The 27,180-nt window shown below is 38.5% G+C and overlaps 2 protein-coding genes and 1 long non-coding RNA gene across 54 annotated transcripts in view; 2 read left to right on the top strand and 1 right to left on the bottom strand.

Moving 5' to 3' along the window:
- LOC101172448 (ankyrin-3) overlaps positions 1-12,825 on the top strand; it is a 228,478-nt gene extending 215,653 nt beyond the window's left edge. For 34 of the 50 annotated variants that reach the window (XM_078936975.1, XM_078936982.1, XM_078936969.1 and 31 more), the window contains 10 exons: positions 361-435; positions 1,036-1,167; positions 1,337-1,480; positions 5,836-6,472; positions 6,554-6,734; positions 6,849-6,926; positions 9,226-9,309; positions 9,433-9,642; positions 10,112-10,173; positions 11,647-12,825. In XM_078936975.1, coding sequence (XP_078793101.1) covers positions 361-435; positions 1,036-1,167; positions 1,337-1,480; positions 5,836-6,472; positions 6,554-6,734; positions 6,849-6,926; positions 9,226-9,309; positions 9,433-9,642; positions 10,112-10,168 — 1,598 coding nt within the window. In that variant the 3' untranslated portion in view covers positions 10,169-10,173; positions 11,647-12,825. Of the gene's footprint in view, positions 1-360; positions 436-1,035; positions 1,168-1,336; positions 1,481-5,835; positions 6,473-6,553; positions 6,735-6,848; positions 6,927-9,225; positions 9,310-9,432; positions 9,643-10,107; positions 10,174-11,646 lie in introns of all 50 variants that reach the window. The other 16 variants (XM_078936993.1, XM_078936985.1, XM_078936971.1 and 13 more) reach the window with 11 other exon arrangements.
- A 2,679-nt stretch (positions 12,826-15,504) lies between these two features.
- Positions 15,505-27,180, top strand: part of tmem94 (transmembrane protein 94) — a 170,986-nt gene continuing 159,310 nt past the window's right edge. For 2 of the 3 annotated variants that reach the window (XM_078937017.1, XM_078937016.1), the window contains exons 1-2: positions 15,505-15,637; positions 21,973-22,087. In XM_078937017.1, the coding sequence (XP_078793143.1) occupies positions 22,064-22,087 (24 nt within the window). In that variant the 5' untranslated portion in view covers positions 15,505-15,637; positions 21,973-22,063. Of the gene's footprint in view, positions 15,638-21,892; positions 22,088-27,180 lie in introns of all 3 variants that reach the window. The other variant, XM_078937018.1, reaches the window with a different exon arrangement.
- Positions 26,258-27,036, bottom strand: LOC144987737 (uncharacterized). Its single transcript, XR_013651403.1, has 3 exons — positions 26,898-27,036; positions 26,574-26,701; positions 26,258-26,386 (listed from the first exon to the last, which is right to left on the bottom strand). It is a non-coding gene; the product is annotated as an uncharacterized LOC144987737 (long non-coding RNA).

Genomic DNA, 27,180 nt, shown 5'->3' with positions numbered 1-27,180 from the left:
AATTGTAGTAATTATTTATCATTTACTTTGAAAATAATTGAATACCATAAAGGGCCTAGACAAGAAAATTGTGAGATTTTTGACAGTAAAATTGTTTTGGTTCCGTAGTTTTTTCCACCAAAAAGTCTTTAAAAAATCAACTTCATATTTAAAAAAAGCAGAAAAATTCCCTAATGCATTTACTGAGAAAGTACTCAAATCCAACAATGATGCAAACAACATTTATGAATTTTCAAACTCTTCCTCTCAGTTGTATTGTAGGAGCAGTATTGTTTGTCTGTGTGTTTCTAACACTTTGGTTTTGAGAAAGCTGTTATGATGCTCCTCTAATTATTTACTCCTCATTGCTTCCTGCTTAAGGCCCTCAGAGCCCCTGTGAGAGGACAAATGTCCGCATGGCCATAGTAGCTGAGCATCTTGGCCTCAGTTGGACCGGTAAGTACAACACAAGCTTCCTTTTTTTTTCTCCTTGCAGAAGTATTTGTTGCCATCTAGTGGACATTTAATAAACATGGTTTCTGCTGAGCATCACTGCAGCGTTGTTTATTTTCACATGCAGAATAGATGCTGGATCAATTCCAAAAGCCATAAAAACTTTGAGCTTTATTTTTTAAATATTTTTATTCTCAACATGAAAAGTATCAGATCAACAATTTAGGACTCATTGATAAAAATTGCCAAATGAAATCAGACAAACCAGCCGGTTGTAAAGGTGTGGCCTCTGCATCTCACTGTGAAGCTCACCACCTGCACTGCAGCAATGCTCACCTCCTGTCAGACTGCACGGGGGCAGTTGGGTAAGACAGTGTAACTCTGTATGCACACTTTGGCATAAACATATTCAAAAGACCGCTGGGAACATCTTTTACAATAGAACACAGGATTATGGGAGTGAGTCTTTAACAGGTCATTATGAGTGTCTAAGGCTGTGTGTACATGCTTTCTGCTTTGAAAACAGCTGATGTTACAAGAGCAGTTTCTGTTTTGGTCATTCTGAACATAAAACATCATTTTTATGTGTTTTCTGTGTTTCAGAGCTGGCCAGGGAGATGAATTTCTCTGTGGAAGAAATCAACTCCATCAGAGTGGAAAATCCAAACTCCCTGACAGCACAAAGCTTCATACTCCTAAAGAAATGGGTGCACAGGGATGGTAGAAATGCAACAAGTAAGCAAAATATGTAAAAAAAAACTGTTTATCTGTGATTGTGAGCACATGTGCAGCATTTGCTTAAAAAAAACACATTCAACTAGCATCATGTGGGGACACACCTATAGTTGTAAAAATTTCAGATGCTGCATTCTAACCATCATCATCTTCTCTGTCTCTTCCCCAGCGGACGTTTTAACCACAGTGCTGACTAAGATCAATCGCTTGGATATTGTGACTTTGCTGGAAGGGCCCATATTTGACTACGGTAACATTTCAGGCACACGCTGCTTTGCCGATGATAACCCAGTATTCCCGGATCAGTCTGATGGTAAAGTGTAGCCCACCCTAGCTGAACTATCTCTAGTCTGTTTTGTTTTTCACTGCTTTTTTTTCACCTACACTCTCAGCTAGATTGTCAGACCCGACCAATCGCGCCCCCCCCCCCCCCCCCCCCCGATTGACAAAAATTAATCAGCAGATTCAGGAAGTAGCATCCAGAGTTAGGCTTTTAGCTTTCAAATGTGGCAGAGTGCAAAAATTTTTGATTTTTGTAGATTTAAATCAGTTTAAATCCATTTAAATCATCTAAGGTGCATGAATATTATTTGTATCTTCTGGAAGGGAGTGATAAATGTTTTTGTCCCATCTGAAAAAAATATTGATATCATCGAAAACGGATGAAATATTTTAAATAATGTTTGAATAGTTAACTTTGCAGCCCATCCTGTTCCACAGACTGATGCCAAGCGCTGTTAGACGACAGTTAAGCGGTGCAACAACCACTCTGCAGCAACGGGATGCTTGCTTTTCAGCAGCATGCTGGGCTTTCTCTTCTCTCCCCTTTGTATTTCTCTCTGTCCTCTTGAAACCAAGTGAAATGTTGCAGTAATCTCTGCGGCAGTGACGAATATTTCAGAACTTTGATCTCAATGTTACTCATCTCTCAGGAACAATAGTCATTCTTTTGACTGTCAGCTCCTAGAGTTGCTTAACCTGTAGGAAGCTGAATGTTTTTGTTAAATGTTGTCACAAAGGCATGTCTGCATAAGCAATTTAGCTATTGACTTACTATTGTGTTCCACTAAGGAGAGTGAAATGCTAAGGAGTGAAAAAATTGATCTTTTATAACCAGCTAAATCACGTTTTTATGTCCAACACTCTCTAGCTCCGCTTCCTTTTTACACTGTTGTCCAACTAAAATACAAGAGATGGTTGTCATTTCTACAGTGGATGTATCTCTGCTGTAAAAAGTCCATTGTCGCTCTAGTTGTCCTCTTAAAAAGATTTGGTGTTGCCTATAAAAGTTGTGGATTCTGAGCACCTATTTTTTTACTGTGTATAGTGATGCTTCTGCTGTCATCTCCTGGGTTCCTCTAAGCCTTTATGCCTGCTCACTCCACTGAACCTTCCTCTGCTTTAAAGTCTCCTGTCCTTCTTCTCCTCCTTGCTCCTATGTGACTAACTAATTAACAAATCAGAAGTCAAATTTACTGATTCACATCTATAATGATCTCTTACTAACATCAGCAGCCTCTGGATCCAAACTCCTGCTCCATCACTCATCAGGGCCTTTTGGTTTCAGTCCTCCTGTGAAAGCAAAATTTAAAAAAAGGGGAAAAAATAAAAAATTTAATTAAAGAGAAAAGTTTAACCCTTTGGAACTGACAGACGCCTGAGGGCGTCCTGCCGAGCAGCTGAGGGGTCAGCATAATAAAACTACGTCTAAATTAAACTTCAACTTATTTTAATAGTCTGTGATGAGCTTTTATTGGATGAAAGAGAGAAAATTGCAATTATTTGTAGTTTCTGGACAAAGGGCTCTTTTATTTTGTTGGTGGCAGTGGCTCAGGCGGTTGAGCAGGTCGTCCAATGATCGAAGTCGGCAGGGATCGAGGTCGACGGCTCGATCCCTCTTAAACTTCCATGAAATATCCAAGTTTTTCATACCTTGTCCAAGGCGTTTAACTATTTCACGCTTTTCAGCAGCAGAGTGATCCCTTTTCTTTCTTGTATTGCTTGAAAATGTTGGTTTACTTAATAATCTGGAGCATCCTTCTTTAGTAGTTTTTCCTTTCATTGAAATCACCAAACTAATTATCACAGGTGTCTGAGATTAATGTCAGTGATCAAAAAAAGCCCTGAGACGCAATATGATCCATGAGTTTCATTGAAAAACAAAGAATTTAATCTTTCTGACACCTAAATACAGTTAGCATAATAATTTAGAATGCACTGTGTGTAGCGAAAACGATTCATTGAAAATTTTGGAGGTTTCCACCGAAAATTGAAGCACATTTTCCAGACAGAATTTTCCTTTTTTTACATGATTTTATTTCTAGTGTGTAAATATGAAATGGAAAAATGACAAAATAAAGTTTTTGCCACATGTGGTGATTAAAATAATATGAGATAAGCAAACAAATATCTTTCAGATTGAAAATACAGATGTAAATTCAAAAGTAGACAAAATGAGATTTAGGCCAAAGGTTCCAAAGGGTTAAGAAAACGTTTCTAGTCATAACAAAGTTTTGCACTCAAACCATAACTGCTCGTTTTCTTTATGAATTTCTATAAAAAGCGGTCCTCACATGCAAAAATTGGCTTTTTAATGCACAAATGTCTTAAAACCACTGATAGAATGAAAGTAAATGTAGGCAAAACGAGCCCCCAAAACCAAATTTTTGAGAATATATATCTGCCCCATTAATACAGTTAAATAAGTACTATGGGGCAGTTTCTGTTCATTCTGTTTGGATCTGCTGGTAAAAATTCTAACCCTGCCGACCATCAGACTTCTGCTGCTAATCAGTCCTCTGAGGCTGAGCAACACCTTTGTTTCTGCAGCTTTCCCTGCAACAGCCCCTTATCATCTTTTCCTCATTGTCAGTGCTTGTCTGTCTGTTTGGTGCTTTATTGTTTTTTTTGTTTTTGTTTTTTTTATCTCAAATGCTGCTTAACTTTTAAAGTTGAACTGTCCAACAGTTCCCTTCCTACTCTCAGTTCTCTCACTCCTCCCTTTTTTCAACTGCCTCTCTCTTCTGCATATGTCTTTTATTGTTCATCCTTTCTTCACCTCCTGCTGTTCCCTTCAATTCTCCTTCATCCTTTTACTTTGGGTTACTTTTCTAAATTTTTTTCTCCCCTGAAAGCCCATTGAGCTTAATCTACTTATCTCTCCACCTACCTTCTCCTTCACTACCCTCCTTACTTGCATTTCTTCTCCTCACCCTAAAATATGCATCCTCTCCATATTCTAGTTCATCCATGTCCAGTCCTACTGCCTTTCTCACTTTGCATCCTCTTCACTTCCTTCTGGTGTTCCTCCTTACATCAGTCAGCTTTACATTTAGGTGATCCATCTCACCTCAACCCTTGACTCGGCACCAGTGACCCTACCCTCCTTTTCTGATTTTACTAAATATGATTGATTAGTAGTCTGACCTAAAGCTAGTGTATCTTTAGTTCAAACCCAGTTTGTGTTTAGGTTTTAGGTATACTTCATTTTTCCCCCCACTCTTTTTCTATTTTTGACTATGATTTTTGTATCTGGTTTTCATGCTGTTGTACTTTGAGCTGCTAGTTCAGACGTCACAGGTACACTGATGGCTCCAGACATTATTCAACTTGACCTCTTCTTTGGAGCAGTAGAACATAGAAACACAATGCATTTAGTTGTGTTTTTTTAATCTACTTTAACCATTCCCAGTGGTCTTTTTATTATGATTGTGCCGTTTTTAAGCAAAGACAGAAAAATCTGTTGTTTTGTAGGACATAGTTTCTACAGAGCAGCAGTCATTTTTTGAGTTGTGGGTGGGACTGTTGCCACAAAATAAGACCACCCCCTGTTCCCGTTTCCATTGCTGAGAGCTCAGAGCGGCGAGCTTCTGCCCCGCCCATATTTTCTACGTCAAAAATAAGCTCTTTCAAACAGCATTTTTTCGTCTGCTCCTGATTCACAATTATTTGAAAAAGTGTCTGGTATTCATTCATAGTTATAGAAGTCATTAAGATGAATATGCAAATACAATTTACAAAAGGTTCTCGCTTAAGGCGTATAGTCCAAACTAAGGAGCCCGAAAATAAGCAGAATAAAAGAAAACACAACCCCTCACATGTGCACACATCCTTTCCTCTGAAATCGTTCAATGTGGCTTCAAGAAGGCACAGCTGCCTCTTAAAACAGTAAAATACAGAATTTTAGCAGAGTTCACGCTAAGATGTTGTGTTCGGAGCTTTTTCTACTGCAGGATTTAGAGAATCCTTTATTTGCAGTAAGTATAAAAAAAGAGATCTTCTTTATTCCCTTACTTCCTGATGACCAGAGAAAAAAGATTTTGTCCAGTCAATATTTTTAAATCCAACAAAAACTACAGTTCCCAAAGCTCTACCGCTTCACATTAGGTATCATGGAAAAGCCCCAAATGTCCTTTGTAGATAATTCATTAGTGTGCAGTGGTTGGACAAAATAGGGTTTAGAAATTGCATTTCTGGTAGTCAGGAGTATGTTTGAATAATTCTCACAAAATTGTTCCTCTGTCCTGTCCATATTATCTGATCTGTACCTGTGACGTTGAAACTCCAGCTCTGTCTCTCAGTTCATCTCCTACACCCATCCTCTCCTCCTTCTTTCCTCTCTCTTGTCTTCATCAGTCCTCTAATCTTGTATTCGTGCCATCCATCCAGGGTACCACAGTATAGATCTGGAACTGCAAACCCCCACAGATCTCAAGTTTGTGCCCCCCACCCCTCTGCGCTGTGACGATTTCTTTAGCGATGGTGACACTAGTCTAGAGTCCCCTACCAAGACCACGCTCACCAGACCGAGTAACCTGTCCCTCGCTCAAACCACCAGCACCTCCATCATTGACCCAAACCCTGTGGCCCCTTGCCCCAGCTCCAATGCAAGGAAGCCTCCTATTGTTGGACCTGAAGATACAACCTTGAGAAATGGAGAAAACTCTGTGGAGATGACAGATATTGACAAACTGAAACCAAAGCAACTAAAGATGGCTAAAGTTCCCACCATGGCACAGGCTGCTCCTGAAACCCAGGAAGGAAGCGTAAAGGAGAATGCAGGATATGGAAGAGAAGAGGAGGAGGAGATGACCCAGGACAGGCTGCGGAGTCTGCTGGAGGATATTAAGCTGGAAGGAGGCATGGAGGAAGAGGAGATGACAGAGGAGAAGGTGCATGCAATTCTTAAACAAGTGCAGCAGGCAGAAAAAGACCTGTCTTCAGTTGCAGGCTGGACAGGTGAGACGTCTGGCGCCTTCGCAGAGCCGGAAGCTGTGAGCCACAACGGCGATGGCGAGGAGAGCAGGTGCGGTTTGATGTCTTTTCCACGTCGCCACAGTAGTTCTCTTTCCACCAATGAAACCTGAATTGTCCTAATGTAATTCAGCCCTGAAAGTCCAGCTGATTCCCTGGAGCAGCCTGCAGCTCAAAATGGGCACCACTCCCAGGAAGCCAAGGAAGGGTGGCGGGCTGAAGTCACAGGGGAGGGACTTCAGGAAGACAGCGGTTCAGCAGGACCCAGCAGAGGTGGGGAAAAGAAGGCGGACAGGTCCAAGGACAAAGTCAAGGTGAGAGGCTCAAACCTAAAAATGAAAAACCCTGAACTTCTTGAAGTTCTTTTGTGGGCTAAAAGTTTTTGCACTATCATTAATGCTGGCTTGCTAATGGGCTGCCTTCATCAGGGAAATGTGAGAGCAGATGAGTCTGATGAAGAAGCTACCGTCACCACCAGGGTGTACCGCCGACGGGTCATTCTTAAGGTGTGAGGCGCCGGGCCAGATGCATAAAAGCCCAAAATAATCTGCAGTTTTTGGCTAAACTTATAAAGAAATACATCCATAGCAGTTATGTTTAAAAAAAAAACAAGTATGTGACCAAATATGAGCACACACAAAAAATTGTCAGATTGGGATGATTGTTATTAAGTAAAGAGAATTAAATTGGTTACAGTTTTGACTTTCTGAAGAAGTCCAAATAAAAAGCAGGCTGTTCCACCGCGTTCTTTTTGAAATTATAGTTGTTTTTTTTAAATATGAGATTTTTGTGTGTAAAAGTCATTTATGCATCTGGCATCTGATATGAGCAGAAATTAGCTGTTTGCCGAGCATGAAAGACAAATTACGAGTTTGTATGTGCACAGATGAAACCCTGCATGTTTTTTGTGTAACTTCCGTTTGGCAGGTTGAAAAAAATTTGAAAAGTATGTACAGATAAACATAGAGTTAAGTCACAGAAGGTAGGTATTAACATTTTCAAAACTGATAGGAAATCATTTTTTGCAAGTTATACAAATTGTGGTTTGAAAATAAAATAAATTACTTTCGTCTAGTTTTAACTCCTGCTCATTTTTGTTTAACAGCCTGGTTGTGGATTCTTGAGTTTTCTTGGTTTGCTGCCTGGTTGGTAGAATGTGGGTCATGACCTGTATTTAAACGGAAAAGAGGTTTTTGAGATTTTTGAAGAACAAATGTTTAAGCAATAACATTTCACGGTGAAAATCAGCATCTAAATCCTTTTCTTCTGACAGGATATTTCATTGGGAAACACCTTAACCTTATCTATCACTTACCTACTAAAATAAACTGAAATTGAGGTAATTGTCCAATACACTGTCACTGTTAGTTCCTGTTTTGGATAACCCACAACTCTGACATCTCTGGTATTTTCTCAGAATGCAGTGTGAATAAAAAGCCAATCAAGCTGTTCAAACTCAATCTGCTGCCTGTACAAATGTGAAAGCTCCAAGAAAGCTGTCTAGCAGAAATGAAGATGAATGTACTTCATCTTGATCATTTGACCTTCCATCCAGCTGCTCCTCTTGATTTATGGGTTAAGTTTTTTCTGTCCTGCCATACAAATAATTTTCAGCAGGAACGATTGAATTTTTTTTTCGTACTTTATCCCCTGCTGTAAGAGCTGAAAATTTTCTGTTTTAACATTTAAGAAACCACATTTCTTTGTAAAGGCTATAACTTGGTCATTTAAATTTTTTATATAATATATTAGGAAATTAAACTCAAAATTTCATTTCTGAGTATTTTTTTATTCAGATTGTTGTGAATCAAGAACAGACAAAAAAAGCAGTTTGAAAAAGAGCATATTTGTGTCAGAAAATACACTTGGCTGGCCTGAAGTTTGTTGCTCTGAGCTCTCAACAACAGTGAAAAAGAGACAGAGTTGTTCCACACCAATGGCACTGCCCAGAAGTCAGAGGAAATTTTCTAATGCAGTGTTTTTTGTGTCAACTTTCTATTTTTCCTTGTTAAAAATCCCAAGGCACACCACCGACCGAACATGTAAAAACAAAAAAAAGTGAAACTCAGTTGCCTGCATTAACAATATACAGGCATTCTCATTAAAATGTCTAAAATAAGCAAATAAAAAGTATTTTATAAGCTTTCTTATTTCTAACTACTCAGTGAGAAACAAAGTTGGCATTCTGGCCATGTTAAATGGTTTTTAGAATAGTTAGGTAAAATTTATAATTTACCCACAGCACACCTGACCATCTCTCATGGCACGCTAGCATATCGCAGCTCACTGGTTGAAAAACAATGTTCCGATGAAAACATGCTGCCCTGCAGAAACTAAGTCCTAGAAAACAACACAGCTTTTTAGATTTTGGCCAGAAATCGCAATATCATAGCTCTTTGAAAAATAAATACAAAGTGGGACTTCAAGTTTATGTTATTGCAAAGTAAAAACTCCAATTTCCGATTGGTTTTGTGCACATTTGCACAAAAAGACCTTAAAGAAAATCGAAGTATCGAAGCAGAGATTATTCAAAACTCATATTTGCCCCTGGGTTTTTGAGTAATGGTGGGCATGTAAACTGATTCCCCCAAGTATGACTGCAAGGTTGCCTGCTGAAATTTAAAAATTTACTAATAACTTAGATATTCAGGAGCCTGGAAATTTCCTTGAAGTGACGTGTGTGTTTTAGCTTCTAATGTTCAAAATGAGGATAATATCAACTAGAGCAACGAGCAACTTATTGAACCTTTTAGGTTTTATCCTCCCTTCTGCTGCTCATTCTTGCTTCCCTTCAACATTCACCAGGGAGAGGAGGCCAGAAACATTCCCGAAGACTCTGTGACAGAGGAGCAGTTCACAGATGAAGATGGGAATCTAGTCACCAGAAAAGTAATCAACCCCCATTCTCCACTTGTTTCTCGCTAACCTGTCTGTAATCCCCACTCTCTTCTCGATTTAGCGTCTTCACAAAATGCCTCATCCATTTCCTGACCATGCTTTTGCCCCCTACAGGTGATCAGAAAAGTCGTGCGTCGAGTTTTCAACTCACAGGAAAGAAAGGAAAGGGAGATAAGAGAGAAAGAGGCTGCTGGTGTTGGTGAATCAGCAGGTGGAGAGCAAACTGCTGTGACGGCAGCAAAATGCCCAGGAGGGAAGGGCAAGAAAAGAGGGAAATGCTCCCGACATGGCCACAAGAAGGAGGCCCAGAGAGGGAAAGCTGAGGTTGTTGGCTGGTTTTGCTCTATGAAGAGATACCGAGCTTTTTCAGCTGCATGACTGAAAACTCTGACTCAGAAGATTAACATTCAAGCATCCAGCTCTCCAGCTGTAAAAACAGCAAAGATATTACCTGTGTGCCTGTTCCTGTTATGCATCATAACATTCAGAAAAAAAAAAAAGTTTTTCTGTGCTTTGTGTGGAAAATGTGTGGAATGTTGCTGTTAGTGGTCTGTGAAAGCTGTTTTTCTGCTTTTAAACAGCAAATACTGAGAATGTATAATTTTTGTCTCTTTCTAAAGCCAAATTCTGCTCTTCAAGCAAGTTAATATTTTTTTCCTTTTCATGTTTTTTCATTTACAGTTTGCAGAGTTCTGCTGTGGATAAGCTGACCTTTACCTTTAACCCTTTCAGCATCTTTTGAACATACCTCTAAATTGTTATTTTTCTTCCCGGTTTCTCTCTGGAAAGTCAGGAGTCGGCGGCAAAGAGAAGCAAGAGAAGAAGTTGTAGCAGCGAAAATGCCAACTAAATATGGTGAGAAAGTTTACAAGTCTCACTAGAAGCTGTGGTATCTTTTAGGATTATTCTAAAGCAGGGGCTTCTACTTTTTTTCAAGAATATTTAAGCTAAATTTGAATTAAATCCACTAGCAGGGGTGTATTGCCAACAGACACTACGGAGGCGACTCTGGCTGAGCAGCTGCTATATACGCCCCTCACTCTCCCTGTTTGGCCCTACCACAGTGCTCAGAGCTAATAAAAATAAAAACTGTTTTCAAAATGGTGGTGTAACCTCACATCAAATGTCACATTGTTTCCTTCAGCTTTTGCAAATAAGGTGGTGATAAATAGAAATCCCCAGTTGGGGTTTAAATTTGTATCTGGCACATAAAGTGTTTTTTTTTTTTTTTTTTTTTTTTTTTTTTTTCAAGATGGGGGCCTCGTTCCGAAATCAACAAAACTTACTTTGTTTTTGTAGACTGAACCTGTTTGCATCTGTTTAAAATTTTGTGCAAAATGCTCATATAAAAGTGTTTTCCCATATTGTGACATCTGCCAAATTTCACACTATGCTAAGCTGTAAGTTGTAGGTCCTGTTTTATTAGGAAGCAACAGAAAAGAGTTGGAGATAAGTCCATCAGTCAGTCAGACTTTATGAACTGCGTTGACAGTAGGGGTGTGTATTGGCATGAGTCTCATGATACGATACGTACTGTAATGCTGTATCGGAAACATTTTTCAATATTTGAAAAAATAAATTGAATTGATGTGCCTTAACCAAAAAGTTTCTAAAAGTATGATCGAGGAAATAAAGTGCTGTTTATTTCCAACATTGCTAAATGTAGCTTCTCTAATACTTTTAAACGGTTCAGGAGCATTAACTGTGCTCATTCTTTCCAGAAACTTTAAAGTGCGAGCATGACAGGGTGAAGAAGAGCTCCTTTATGTGGCTAAGATGCTTTATTTACATGACAGTCAGCACTGCAGCAGCTCAGTTTTCTCACATACAGAAGTAAACACGGATTTCACTGCTCATCGCCATGACATTGACCTTTTTTCAGTGTTGTACACATCTCACTGAACTAGAATCTCTTGCTGTGACTGCCTGTAACTCTTAAACTACTTTACAACACATTCAAACACAGACTCATACTGCTAAAACAACTGTGACTACGCTAACTCTGACGCTTGTGAGTAACACGTCAGTAACACGTTAACATAATCGAACACACGTTAGCCCCGTTAGAGTTTTCACAATAATAGCCCAAACTTGTTTGCAACTCGTGAAAAAAACAGACATTTTGGAAGAGAGCTGTGTACCTTTCAAAACTGGTTCAACATCAGTAACCACATCCAAAATTAATCCATATATCAGATGCTCCAGATTCTAAGTAGCACTGTCATTTTTGAAAAGAAAAATAAAGGCTTTTAGGTGCACCTTATAGTGCAGAAAATACAGCATATCTTTTCATTTAGGTTACTTTTTTTTTGTTTTGTTTTCCTGCAGGTCCACATATGCAGCCCTACGAACATCAGGGGGGTAAATCCGAAGCTCACAGATTCAGAAGTGCGCCGTGTCTGGCACCCCAAACGTGCTTTCACTTTTCAACGCATGGTTTTTAGCATGAGCATGTTTCCCAATTCACTGTCAGACACATGGCGGATGGCCGTGCAACGGAAGCCTCCTGTTATCCCAGGCCAAGGAGCCAAAGATCGAGCAAAGATCGAGATGAACTGCAGATAGAACAAAGTTTTCTTTTCTTCTTCTTTGTAGTATTGGGGTGCACCACATGGTACTTTTTTTATAAACAGGTTAATTATAGTAGTAAATGAGTGATTTTGTTGTATATAAATGACACTATATGAAATGGGGGAAAAAGTCAGCAGCTCCACGAATGGTTAATGCACTGATTTAAATTACCGGCATTTGGCAGATTCTGTGCATTTTTTAGAGGCAGTTTGAGCAGCTTTGAGTTTAAACTGACGTGCTCTTCCTACAAATTAATAAAGAAAACAACAACAAAATACATGCAGTACGGTAATGCAATGATGGGAACTTGGAGTTTAAAGCCAAACAGAACCTCTGCTGTGACTGTGGATATTTTACAGCATGTGATGACACTTTATTTTGAAATGCTTCCCAATTTTATTTTTTTTATTCAAAGCACTGATAGAAGGGAATTACCTGTACTTCTGTGAGTGTGTGTGTGCGTGTGTGTGTGTGTGCTCACCCAATAACCCAAACTTTTAGTTAAAAGAAGAAAATATAACACTCCACACTCAGATTACAAGATTGCAAAACTTTTTTCCATACTTTCAAAACTGCCATACTATGTTACTACAACCCGCTAGCAACCCTGAAGAAGTGTTATTGTGGATGTTTGGTATCATAAAACGTTGTCTATCTGTACACCATCATGAGTACAAAAAGCCTTTGGATCTACTGTGGTTTTTACAAAGGGGCTCTTTAATTTGATCTCATTTAACTGAAACCCAATTTTTAAGCCCAAAACCCACTTTTAATTTTTTGTAAAATGACTCAAATCATTCTTTTGATCTTTTTTTTCTGTTTTTTTGTTGAATCTGTTGATGACAGTTCTGGTAACATGTATGACAAACCTTCATAGACTACACTGGATTATCTGAGTAATTATTTAAACTGAAAAATAAATTGTTTAAAACAAAACGTCTTAGAGTTGTACTTTATGTTTTTTATCAAGTCGCACAAACTGTTAAAACTTGTATACAGTATGTTCAACGTTTATAGTTAACCGTGAGACAAAGCTACTTAATATGTGATTTGAGAGCAAATATTTATCCTCGCTTTCTCAGGTGAAGAAACTGGACCGTTTGCTGCAACTGATGACTTTATTCTTTTTATATCCATGTCGTCACAAACTGTTGTCAAACTAACACAAATAAGCAACTACAAAGTTTTTACATGTTAAACTACATGAACAAAAACTGAAAACACGTACCTTGCTGGTGGCATTCACCAAAAAGAAAGCAAGAAAAACTCCTTAAACCTTGTGCTATCTTAAGGCACTTTGACATTGGGAGTGAGGTCATTTAGACCCCACAAGACAGTGCGATGAACTTTTTTCTTCAATGATTCTTGGTCTTCACTGGTATCCATGGATTACATGACTTCCTCTCCACCTTTATCCACCTTTGTCATGGTAGGGATAACACGTAAATGGTCATCTTGACCCCATAGGATAGCACAAGGGTTATAGTAGAATCACTAAGTAAGAGTTTTACTTGTCTGATTAGACCATCAGAGCTGGGATACACTTCTGTCACCCTAGCAAGTCTCCATTGATTGCGTAAAGTGTTATCTCATTGAATGATGACAGTATCATTGATCTTTGTGTATTATCTTGCCATTTTTTCTTCTGCTCAAGATTCAGGAGATATTTTTTCCATCTTGTCCAAAATTAATTGGCCAGAAACTGCACCTGTCACCCTCTTTTGCACAGAAACAGATTCTGACTCAAAACACTTCAGGACACCTCCTGGAGTGTTTACAATGTCTTGCAATACAACGTCAGTCTTCATCTAAAGAATGCAATTTGGTGTCAAAAATTCATAGCTTGCAGGGTTAGTAAAGAACTGTGCTTTTAGAGGTCTGCGATTTATTAGAGTCATCACTTCATACAAAAACATGCAGAGTAAGGAACTAGCCAGTCTTTTAGCAGAATGGTCAAGGATAGCTGTTAATACAATTCTGATTGTTTTTATTTACCTTTCCCATATACCTGCAATGTGAGTAGATGATGGGGTGTTCATAAGAAACTCTCATCCATATTATTTCAGCTGTTACTGGTTCAAATGTTTCATCTCTAGATTATACAAACTCTCATGCAACCTAGATAAAAACATTTCACATAACAAAATGAGTTGCAGATTTGAGCATCAGCACAGATAAAACAATTGGATTAAAAGATTTCTTAAGTATCCAAACAGTCTTGGGAATATTTTCTCATACCATCTCTTTGGTAAATTGGGCAGCCTAAAATTTCTTATTGAAATGTCTGTTTCTCTTGGGAAGCGTCCTGTAAATTTAGCTCATTTTCATCATTAAGTTCTATCATGCTGGACTCTTTTATTCAAACACAACTTTCTCCTCACAGTTGTATTTTATGAAACAACTCTTACATTTTACAAAAAAACAAAACTTTGTATTTTTATGATTGGTATTTAACAAACATTAACACTGTTAATAGATTATTTGGTGATAAAGGAAAATGGTTCACTAATGATCTTTACTTCAGTAGGAAATACAATATTGCTGTGCATGAAAAATAATTTGAACTGGTTATTAGATAATTTCCACATAGATTCCATTTATTAGCACAAAACATAAAATTTGAAGATCTCAAAATATGATTTCGACTAGAGGGATTAGCCTTGTTGATAAGAAATATACAAACAGGTTTATCAAAAGTTAGTAAAGTAACGAACAACTGCACCCACCTGGGTGATCTCAAACACGCCTAGTGTAATAACCCCCAAACTCCCCAAATGTGTTAGCATGTTATCTAAAAGCTCAATATTGCAGAGTCCAACTTCATTACCAATTGACCCAACTAAAATAGAAATTGGCCAAATTTGTTTTTCCTCTTCACGTAACACAAATCGCAGTAGACTTTCACTTTTTCAGAAGGATGTTGTGTCCATTTCCTATGAAGTGCCTTATTGGAATAATCTACTATACCCCTTAGAGTGGAAAAAGATCTGGAATCTACCAGCAAAATATTTGTTAACCAAAAAAGTGAAAGAAATGTCCTTTAAAGTAATCCATAGATTCTACCCATCCAGACTATACCTGATTAAAAAAAGACATTGGTGTAACCTGCTGGTTTTGTCAAGAACACCCTGAAGATGCTTTATTTTGGTCATGCCCTTTGTAACTTAATTACTGTCCACATAGACTCAGACTTCCACCTGTGATAGTACATGTACGATTTGGCCTCACCCAAGGTCCATCTCATAAAAAATAACAGTTATACACAACAATATAATTTTATTTTTATGCAAATGGAACATTCATAAATCCAAATTTACAAATCAAACTCCTCATTTCTTTATCCTTGTCAATGAGGTCAAACAATAAATAAAAACCCAATAAAACATTCTGACAAAAAGAAAACGATTAAAACACTCGATCTGTCCATCAATTTTAATGTCTTTGTATAAAATGTAATATCACCCCCCTTGCTTGTTGTTTTCCTTTTGTTGTATTGCACTGTTCTGTATTAGATCGTTGTTTTCAATAAAGTTTGTTTAAAAAAACAAGTGCTTCCATTTCAGACCACGCCCACTTCTAGTTTAGGCCAATCAAGAAAGAGCATTCCACCTTGGTCCAATCAGAACACACTGTTCCATAATTCTCGGAGGGTTTCCAACATGGCCGGTGTTGTTCCGTAAGGCTAAGATAGAAGCAGGTTGCTTGGAGTAAATCATCTTTCTAAAGGATTCTATCAGGGCCAAAAAAGGTACGCTTCACATATATTATTTATCACCCACCTGGCATTTGGCGGGGCGTTGTATTTTGATGCAAAGCCTGTCGCTTCTCTGTTAGCATTGTACTGTCACGAAACAGGATATTGAAAAACTCAACGCTATGATCATGATCATGAGCCTACCTTCTCCAGTAGACCGTTCCTACTCATTCTAGAATAATTTCAATGCCACATTCTGTTGTTCGTGTCACCTGGCCCACACTACGAACACAAATGTTGCGTTGGTGTTATTATGACTGTCTTGATCACTGGGAACCCGTTTGTCCCACCGTTAGATGCTGAAGCAGGGGTGGGCAATTTTAACTCACGGGCCACAGACATTGGATTCTAAAATTCGATAGGGCCGGATCAGATGTATGGAGTGAGAATGATATAACATGGAATGTAGATGAAAACATTTGGGTTGAAAATTATATTCTAAAACTGAATAGTCTACAGTTTTTAGTTTAAAACTTTTGTTCCTTTAGATCTCTTTTTTTTATTGTGAAGCCCTTTGGTACCTTCAAGGAGTTGTAAAGTGCTGTATGAATAAAGTTTCATTCATTCATTCTCTCATGATCCTTTTAATAAAATAAATAACATTATTTATGAAATAAAACAATGACCAAATAACACTAGGATTTTTAAAGACAAAAATTTAGGAAAAATATACTGATATATTAAAAAAACAAAAAATACAATAAATGGCCAGTCCTCCCCCGTCATAAATTCCGCTGAGACTTTGAGGGCTGCAGCTCCTCACACGTCTCACAGTTTGCGCTGATGCGCTGTGTCCTGCACGTCTGTTTCTTACCCAATAATAATGAAAAAAGCAAATTTCTATGTCTTTTACTGCAGCTAAGCATATATCTGCGTTACCTTTTCACCAGTACAGAGTTCCCTCGTTTATTGCTGGAGTTACGTTATAAAAATAACCGTGATCGGTGAAATTCACTGAGTTACAGACGTTTATGTCAGTAAAACTCCTCACTGCACACTTTCTACACTTTTCTCAGACAGACATGAACATTTTGAACCCTTTCTCTTGTTTGAAATCTCAAACATTCATAGAAATTAGGTCCAGGATCTTTAAATGAAAACAAAGATCTGATCAATCAAAGATTTCTGATCTGAACAGCTCCGCGTTTCTGTACAGGAGACACGAAGGAGATTGGTTGACAAGGTCTCCAGCTAATCAGGACGTAGAACAGGGTGCGCTTTTTAAAAAAAGCAGCATAATGGCTCTAAAAGAATGAGCTAAACCAGGAAAGATGAACTGCGACGTAGAAATGGAAGACTGTTTTCTGTTCTATTTGACAGAGATTTTAGAGGGTTTCAGATCAGGACACAGACAGACTAAAATGTCACGTCTTGATCGCGTGGCCAGAAAAAAAAACAAAAAAACACGGGTCTCTGATATTGTTCAGTGGGCCGGATCGAAGATGGAGGCGGGCTGGATCCCACCCGTGGGCCATAGTTTTCTCACCCCTGCTTTAAAGCATCATCCTGGGGTCACACTGCAGAGCGCTCAACTGACTGCAGCTTAAACTCCTCACTTCTGTGATTCATCGAAAGAATAAGGCCATACTCTCTAAGAACCTGGGTCTGGGTTAAACCTAAGCTGGAAAACTCTTATTTTATTTTAGTTTCACAAAATAAATCTGAGTATATTGATGTGTTTCTATATGTGAAAAGTCCTACATCAATAGACATAATGATTCACCACAGCAACATGTCATGTCAGTTTTTCTATAAACTTGATCAGCATGAGATATAAACAAAAATAAAGCCTATAGAGGTGATTAATAAATGTAGATGCAGAAAAAAACACATAGTTTACATGTAAGTAAAGTCCAGAAATACAAAAAGAAACCAGTGAGTTTCCTAAATCTTGCAGTCTTTCAGGTTAGAGGCACCCTAAGGTCAGCCTTTCTGTTACATCTCCAATCCAGGTATGGTTAATAGATACTGCAGGAACAGGCTCACACTGAGAGCTTTTTACCTATCTTAACCTGTTCGGCCTTAGCTTAATCAGTTTTGCCTGAATTTAAATCATAATCTCTCTTCACCTGCTTGACGTCAACTTTTGATGCGATTGAGCAAGACTTCATTAACCTGTAGCTAAAGCTATAATTCAATAAAGTTAATTGTGTCTACAAATTTAAACTGATTTCTTAATTTTTTTTTTTAATCAGACACGGTTTGTTTTTGTCAAACGTAACTTACATGTTTTGGCGGAATACCTTCCGCCTTCGACTCTGAAGCTATTGAGCAGATAAAGGTGAGTGTGATCTCTATGCGGTCAAATTTGGATCATCTTTAAGTGAATGAAAAAAACAGATTGTAAATTTAAATAATTTTATTCCCCCAAAAAAATTAGAAAGAAAAAAACATTTGAAAAGTTTTAAACTCAAAAAGACATATTGTAAACTTAAAGGGTTTAATAAAAATGTGAAAAATAAAATTGTACATTTGAAGAAATAATATTGTAAAAATGAAAGAAACATTTGTAAATTAAAAACTTGAATTAAAAAATATTAAACTTGAAACTGTTACCAAAACAAAAATTTTATCTTTTATTTTAAACTTTATTTTCCGTCTCGCCCTATTTGGTTTCTATGGAACCTGTGACCTGACATGGAAAAAAATAATAATTCATTCATTCCCATGAAATAATCTTCACGTGATAAGTCAATCATAAATACGGATGTGAGCAATACTTGGATTTACAGTAGATACCTTCACATTTCTGTCTGTGGATATCTCATTACAATGCATGGACGCGGAGGTTGTTTAGAGATCGGGTTTACTTATTTTAAAATTAGGGTTGCACGATAATATCGGATACTGATAATTATCCGCCGATAATGGACAGTGTGACGTCATGCCGATAATTCAGAAAAGAAAAAAATTTGCAGATAAAATGGAGCGATAATAAATTTGATGTTATAAATTTGAAGGTAAAAATGGCTTTGGGCTGGGATGTATAATTTGGGCGGTTTTAGGGTCGGTTGGGCTCCTTCATATAGCCTGTTGTTGGGGGTTTGCCCCCCACCCCGAATTGTGTTCATCAGACTTAACGCAGAGGCCGTTTGTGAGAGGATCTACCAGCTAATGTTTTTAGCCTGATGGTAGGACTGCACAATATACCGCAAATTTATCATTATCGCAAGATCAAGCTGTGCAATATGCATATCGCAAAACACAGCAAAAATTGCAATAAATGGTTACCTTAAATGTGCTAAAACAATCTTATGGCAGCTTAAATTATTTAACGAATCAAATAAATCCCTTTATGCATTTGACCAATCGGATAGACTCTTTAGCGTTGTTGAACAGAGCGTTGTAGAAAATGTTTATGTCTATCCGAGACAGATGTGTAAAAAATAAGTTGTATTAAGAAGTCCTTTCTGTCACCAGATAGGAAATCAATTCCTGGTAGCCAATGAACTCAAAGCCCCACCCCCACTTTTTTTTTTAACTTGTCCAACAATTGAGCATACAGATGAGAGCTGAAAGCCTCTTGTGTTGGACATATTTTACTGTTACAATAGGGATTATGAATCTTTTGACACACTAGGTGTATATTTGAATAAACCCCTTTTGTAATTTAGGCTAAATTATATTCATCTTACTTGTCCATCCATCCATCCATCCATCCATCTTCCTCCGCTTATCCGGGACTGGGTCGCGGGGGCAGCAGACTGAGCAGAGATGCCCAGACTTCCCTCAACCCAGCCACTTCCTCCAGCTCCTCTGGGGGGACCCCGAGGCGTTCCCAGGCCAGCCGAGAGACGTAGTCTCTCCAGCGTGTCCTGGGTCTTCCCCGGGGCCTCCGCCCAGTGGGACATGCCCGGAACACCTCTCCAGGGAGGCGTCCAGGGGGCATCCGGACTAGATGCCCGAGCCACCTCAGCTGGCTCCTTTCGATGTGGAGGAGAAGCGGTTCTACTCCGAGCTACCCGCGGGTGACCGAGCTTCTCACCCTATCTCTAAGGGAACCCCGCCAACCTACGGAGGAAGCTCATTTCAGCCGCTTGTATTCGGGACCTCGTTCTTTCGGTCATGACCCATAGCTCATGACCATAGGCGAGTACTGGAACGTAGACCGACCAGTAAATTGAGAGCTTTGCTTTTCGGCTCAGCTCTCTCTTCACCATGACGGACCGATAGAGCGACCTCATAACTACGGACGCCGCTCAGATCCGCCTGTCAATCTCACGCTCCGATCTTCCCTCACTCGTGAAGAAGACCCCGAGGTATTTAAACTCCTCCACCTGGGGCAAGGACACTCCACCCACCGAGAGATGGCAAGCTACCTTTCTACGGTCATCTTACTTGTATTTGTGGCAATTTTTTGTTGCACTGGACAGAAAAGAAAAGGAAGGGATAGGAGGGTGATTAAAGAAGGGGGGGGGTTAGAACCGTGAAGCAGCAAGCATGAAGCAACAAGCGTGAAGCATGAAGCAACAAGTTGCTGGATGTTTGTAATCATTACAGTCAGGTTTATAAGTAATACAAATCCAAAAGGAGCGGGGCCTGTCCACACACACACTCAAATGTTACAAACATACCTGTTGGCTCCAAAAATGTTCACATAAAGAAATGTCAACATCTGCACCTTACAACCGATGTTCACTCACGCATATTTATACCTTCAGACCAACACATGCGAAACATCTCATTCAGTCACGCAAACCACCTGTGCAAAGGTGAAACAGCACCTGCGCTCCAGTGAGTGTCCACGTTCTTCTAAGGTGGATGATGGAATGTGAAAAAGAAGTAGGGAGAGTGCCCAGTCATCCCCGCACCAAGACCCCCGCCGCGGCAGCAGCGGCAGCCAGGACCCCCCAACACCCACACGGCAGCAGCTAGAGAACAGCCGCCCCCCGGGCAATCAGATCCGCTACCCAGGATAGGGCCAGCAGGACCGCCACAGGGGCCCCCAAAGCCAAAGAGCAGGGAGGCATAGGGGGACAGGGTGCAAGCCCCAGCCCAGCCTGAAGAGCAGCCGCCACGCCTGGAGGGACCAACACGGGGCGCTGCCCCAGGAGGGCACCCCCAGCCCCAGACAAGCAACCCAACACCACCAAGGAGTTCTAGGCATCCCCGACCCCAGCCACGGGCTAGGGCCCTCCAAGGGAGACCCGCCTCAACTTAAAATAACAGCCAAAACCTGAAAACTGAATTGAAGCTGAAAACTGAGAATTGAAATGAAAGCAACAAGGGAGAAACGAAAAAGAAGTTAAAAATACATATAAACCTTTTTTATTTTATTTGTAACAGTCTTATGTTACTTCTATTTTTATAATGTACAATTTTCTCTCAACTTTTTAATATTCCTTTCATGTTTACTATTTTAATTTAAAGTTTACATTTTATTTTCTAATTTTCTATAATTGCCTTAAGTTTACAATGTGTGCTTTTGACTTTAAAACTGTTTTCAAGTTGTCAGTTTATTTTTTATTTTACATTGTGTTGTTTTCAAATTTGCAATTTGTTTTTTCAAATTTACAGTCAGGTTTTTTATTCTCCTTAAGCTGATCCCAATTTGACCCCATAGATCTCCTCCTGCATTGACACATTTAACAAAGACTGTCTGATGACTGAACTTTAGAGCTGCAAATTTCAAAATAAAAGCTGTCAGTTATTTAAAAGTTGCTCCTTCCAAACAGCAGTTTTTCCTTTTTCCATATCACGATGAAAGAAACTGTGCATTCTCTCAATAACATTGAAATGTGACTAGCCAACTTGATTGAAATAAATTATTAAATCAAATAGATATTTTAATAAACATGGAAATTTACAGAAACAAAACTATAATGAAGTTTTTTTAGTCATGTATTTTGCTCACATTATTATTACCATGTAAAGCAGAAAGTTCTGACTGTCAATATAATCTGAATTCTAACAAAAATGTACATTTACATTTAAATTTAATTTTACATTTGTTTAAGTATGTATGATTATCATGTATGGTTCAATTGAATGTCTACTTTACATTAGAGCCTCTATAATCTTTTATTTTATTTTATTGGATCTGTCTTTAGTCCCTCTTTCTCATTTCTCTGTGCCTATAGTGCTGACTCAGATATTTTCGGCCCCTGTTGGGGCCTCTGGTGTCAGTGAATGCTGTGCCTCTGCTTGCTCTGAGTGAAACTGTTCTGCTTACACGTGACAATCCACAGACAGTGTCTGTGCAGACGAGCTGATTGTTCTCTGTTATTCTCACTGCATGTCTCCATGAAGATGTTCTGAACAGGATTACCCGAGCAGCAGCAGAGACTCAGAGAAGTCCCAGTTTCCCATCTGTTCTTCAATTCCTACAGGCTGGGGGGGGACGTGAGACTTTGAGGCTTCTTCCCGACAGCCTCCAGGTTGACAAGTGCATTAGGACTGGTGTGAACAGTGTGTGGAGCCATGCAAGCACAGGATAAAAAGCAGGTGAGTTTGTCCAGGAAGCTCAGCTAAAAAGGATTTGGTCTAGAGGAGCTTTGAGGAAGACTAGGCGGACACAAAGGAATGATGGGTCAATATAGCCTCATGAAACTCTTAACTCTCTTATATTATGTTGACTCACAATATTTTATTGTCTCATCAAAGCCTTCATGCACAAGCCCCTACATACATCACTGACTTGTTGACACATTACTGTTCTTGCAGAGCTTTGACGTCAACAAGCTAACATTTAAGACTCTTGCTATGTCAGAGTTCCCACCCTACTCCCTAAAACGAAAAAATTATATAGTGTGGGAATATCTAATGCCCGGGATTTTAAAATCAATTCTGACACCATGCTCACTACTTTTTTTTTTTTAAAGCCACGAATACGACGTCACCGATTTCATGAGGTGAAAATCTAATCAATATGAGCGTTTTGCGAAGATTCAATATTTATTGATCCACTGAGTTCTGATGATGAAAAACATTGATGGTTTATTTAAAAAATACATTAAAGTACATTTTTTGGCAAAAATTTTGAAACGCAATATAATGCATTGTGGTCTATATTCGCCAATCTAGGGAGCTTCGATGCACACTGGTTTTGCGCAGAGACTTATTAGAAATATTCTAGGGCACTCAATTTTGGAATTGTAGATATAGACAGCACTACAAAATGGTGAACGCACTATATAGTGCTCTATGCAGTGAGTAGTGAAGGAGTTTAGACAGCCTCTGTCTTTTTAGAGAGTTTGTAGTTTATGTTGATTCCAATTAAAGGCAGTAGAAGACTGCTTTTTGTTGACTTGGCTTTGAAATGTTATTTTTCATGCATTTTTATTTTCTTGTGCTTTTTTCTGAAAATAAGAAAGATGCTTTACCAAAATGTACTTAGTTACAAATTTTACGGCTCATCTGAAAATTAAGCAAAACAGTGACCAAACAAATATTGAGGTTGCAAAGGTACACAGTAAAATTTGCAGAGTAAATTTTACTCAAATTGAATAAAATTTTACTCTGAAAAAGACAGTGTTTGGTCCCAGTCTAAATAGAGTCAAATTTACTCTCCTAAGAGAGTTAAAATTACAGAGTAAAATTTACTCAATCTGGTGCAAATATTTTACTCACATGGATTAAATATTACTCTGTGCGGAGAGGAAAAAAAAAACTACTCTACAGTGATTTTAATCTAGTTGGAATATAATTTGTTCTCTCTGGAGCAATATTTTATTCAAAATGTAAGTGTTCTTTTTACTCTAACAGATAAAATTTTACTCATTATAGATCACTTTTTAAATTTATATTGTGTCAAATTTTGCTCATAGTGGAAATTAATTTTATTCTTAACTTTAGTCATTTTTACTTCTTGTTGGAATTAAAATAAGAAATCATTTTTTCTTAGAAGTCACTATGCAACAGTATGAAAATTTTACATTTGTAGTTTGGTATAACAATACATAAAAAAATAATTTTAAAAAATTAATGTTTTAACAGCCACCTTTATTTCATTCTTTTTAGAAGAAACAGTATGGTACGATATAATAATTTGCATCACCATCACTGTATGACATCTGCAAATCAAAGGCTTTGCAACAGAAAAGGTCTTCAACAGAAATCATATGAGGTCCGTCATTTGTACACAGAACTTGAAAAGCATTAAAATGCTCATTCAGAAACAGTGTTTGCATTGCAAAGGTGACCAATAGTAAACGGTTATCTTTCATGACGACATCATAAATTTTGTGAAAAACTGGCATTTCAAAATGAACTTTCAAACAAACAACTAAGCCAGCACGATACACATTTCCATGGTGTTTGGCCCATCTAACATTTAATACCTTGGTGTTTATTGGTAACTGAAGAGTCTCTGCGATCTCATAGCCCCACTCAAGTGCTTTTGAAGATATCATTTTACCTGGTCCTTGAGTAAGTGCGTTGGGGTCAAATGTATGCCAAGTGAAAGCAATATAATTTTGATGCTTTATTGCCAATGTTTTAGTGACATTTTTGAAACTTTTTAACTGTTTTTTAAAGTAATTATGTTTGACTTCATAGCGCATGCACCAGCTGTGCAGAATTGGCCCTGTTTTTAGGATACATGTAGGATAATGCACCATGAAATGATGTTTTGCTAGCAGCTTTTTGTGTGGAAACAAATGTTTGAATAACCTGTGGTGTTCAGTAATCAGGTGTTTTAAGTAAACAGTCATACCTTTTGATAGGATGGGTGAAAATACAATGTTCACTATTTGAAGCAACAATAGCAGCAAATACCAGTGCTGATCACTTGGACAAATTAAGTCTCCAAAGATGAGTGGTAGATTTCGTAGTAGACACCAGGACTGGATGGCATTTATCCCCAAGTTATTCGAGTCCTCCAGCAATTTTACTGTAGATGGTTTGTTGTTTTGTTCCATGAACCCATAGTTAAAGCTCCTAATTCTCCTATCCACTTCACTTAATGTTGTGTGCTGGGCTATTACGTGCAACAGAACCAGCTTCATTTCATACTGTGCCACTCCCTCCAAAATATCATGCATGATATCAACTGAGAAATTTTCACATGTACTGAAGTACTGCAATAAATTTAGAATGCATGACTGTTTAACACCCATCACATATGGAAGTCTGGGGTTTGCTTCTATTTTTTGACAGTGTTCTGTATGAAGTGCTTGAGTTCGCATATTTATCTTGGGAGAATCCTCTGTAAACTCTGTCTGAAAGTCATCTTTCTCAGCAAGACAAAATCGGCAACAGTATCTGTCACTAAATGACTCTACAAATCCAAACAGACAGTGAAGACCAAGGTTGTCACCTGTGACTTGGACAATAGTTCCATGTAAAGGGTCATCATAGAGGGGAACTTTAATTCCATCACTCTCTAGGATTCTGATGTCTTGCACAATGGGAGTAAGTATTTTGGAGAAGCCGTATGTTTTAATGTCCTGGGCATGAAACAAAGAAACTAAGTGAATATTATGTAGAACTGAATTGTACTGAGGAGGAAAGTTTCGCAGGGTGAAATATATAGCTCCCAATTTATGTATTCCTCGTTTTGAACCCAAAGGATTAGCAGTCTCAAAATCATCATAGAAAAGTTGAATCTGAAGAGCATAACTCTGCTTTGCAAATAGGGGATGGCTTTTGAAAATATCTCCATCAGAAAAATCTTTAAGAAGATTGTTTGTTGAACTTGACTTGGCCAACATGTCCTTGATTTTAGGGTGACTGTAAAGAAATTGTAATGTTTTTAGAATGGGAACATAAACAAATTTATCATTAACAACAACCTGATCATAGCCTCCTGTAGTTCGATTGCGCAGGGTGTCAAATCTGGAACCAAGTACATGCTCTACTGGATCTACCCGGCCCCACTTCTCTGCAAAATATTGTGTTCTTTTAGTTTCAGAATTTAATGCAACAAAGGGATTTTCCAATTTCTCAAAACACTGGTCAATTTTTAAGTCAATGTCAGTTTTGACAGATTCTTGTAAAGACAGACTGTTTTTTATAGATTCCTTTGCTTGCTTTTGAATATCACTAACAAGTTCTTCCATGGAAATGACCAAAGAGCTGATTGCTGCTTCACTTACACCAGCCATTTTGAGTTCGGCTACTGTTGCAGCACAACTATGTACAAGTGACTTTTGGAGCAGGACTGAATCAGAAGAAGCACTTGTGGAGGGCAAATCAAAATTACTTCCCAAACACTCTTCAGTTGTTGATGAGCCTTCACCAGGATCACAAAAATGAGCATCATGTGCTTTATTAAGATGCTTTCTGAACCCAGAAAATGTGCCATAAACCTGAGCACAACCAGCCTCACCACATTTTAGACGAAGTTTCTTACCAGAGCACAGCCCATGGATCACTTTCTAGTGCTTAGTCAGAGAGTTAGCATTTGGGCAGGTTTTTTTACAAATGAAACAAAACATTCCAACTCAATGTCACGTTATTTGCCCATGAAAAAAAAAAAAACTCTACTTAATGCAGCATCCTTGCTCTTATCTCTGCAACTCTAGGATTTACTTTGGTTGCATCAACATCTATCTCATAAATGGTTGTCTGCAGAAAGTTATACACATTGACCAGATCAGGGTCATATGAAGTGCCAAACACAAAGTGAGCTTTGAAAAGCTCATCAAAACAGGCAAGAGAGCCAGGCGACTTACAAGGTATTGCATGTTTGTCAATCACAATGAAGAACTTGTGAATTACACTTCTCTGAGACCCCACTGCAAGCAGGAATGGTTGTTGGCATTCTGTGATCCCATTAAGAAAACCTTGGATGCTGGTTCCCGTCTGTGGCAAAAACAAATAAACATAACATGATCAGAATTGCCTTTAAAAGAAGAAGATTAAAGAAGAAGAGGGCTGCAGAATTAGGGACTGGTAGAAACTCATAAAGCGCAAGTTTGCATTTCAACGCTCAACTTGTTGACCAGAAATATTTGGAGTAAGGCAAATGTTTCCTTCACTGAAACTTTACCTTGATGAACTTGACAAGATGCTCACTTGCTCGTCTGGCTGAGAGTTTGCCTGGTCTCTTGCGGCCATGAGGCGATGGTGGCAGCAGGTGCACAAGGATCAAAATGGATGACATGTCACAGTCCCATCCTGGGAGATCAAAAGAACATGAGCTGCCTAAACATCTCAATTGCAAATCCGTTGATAATCCCCCCCACCCCTCCCCACAAAAAGAAAATCTTACCAAATACTGATGGCAAATGGCAATTTTGCACGAAAAAATTTTTTTTATAAATGTCTACAACATTATATCAGAGCCCCTTTATGATAATTAATTCAGTCTTACCATTTTCCACTTCTGTTGTGCCTTCAGCATTTTGAAGAAGGTTTTGAAGGTCTTCAGACTGTGTGAGACCACAGCTTTGCTCAACGACTTTCTGCTTAGATTGTGGGCCACTTCTCCAGGAACTTTGCAGAGATGGTTTCATCAAACATCAATGTAAAGTCTTGCTCAATCTGCCAAATAAATATAAACACATTGTCACATACATTTTCCAACCACTAATTCTCATATGCACTTAGCATGCAACAGTGACAGAGGTTGAAGGAAAAATAAACATACTAATCCT

The sequence above is a fragment of the Oryzias latipes genome, chromosome 19, assembly GCF_053564925.1.
Source record: "Oryzias latipes strain Hd-rR chromosome 19, Olatipes_Hd-rR_3.1".
NCBI lineage: Eukaryota > Metazoa > Chordata > Actinopteri > Beloniformes > Adrianichthyidae > Oryzias > Oryzias latipes.
The sequence above is the reverse complement of the archived record's forward strand: the minus strand, read 5'-3'. Positions and strand labels throughout refer to the sequence as shown.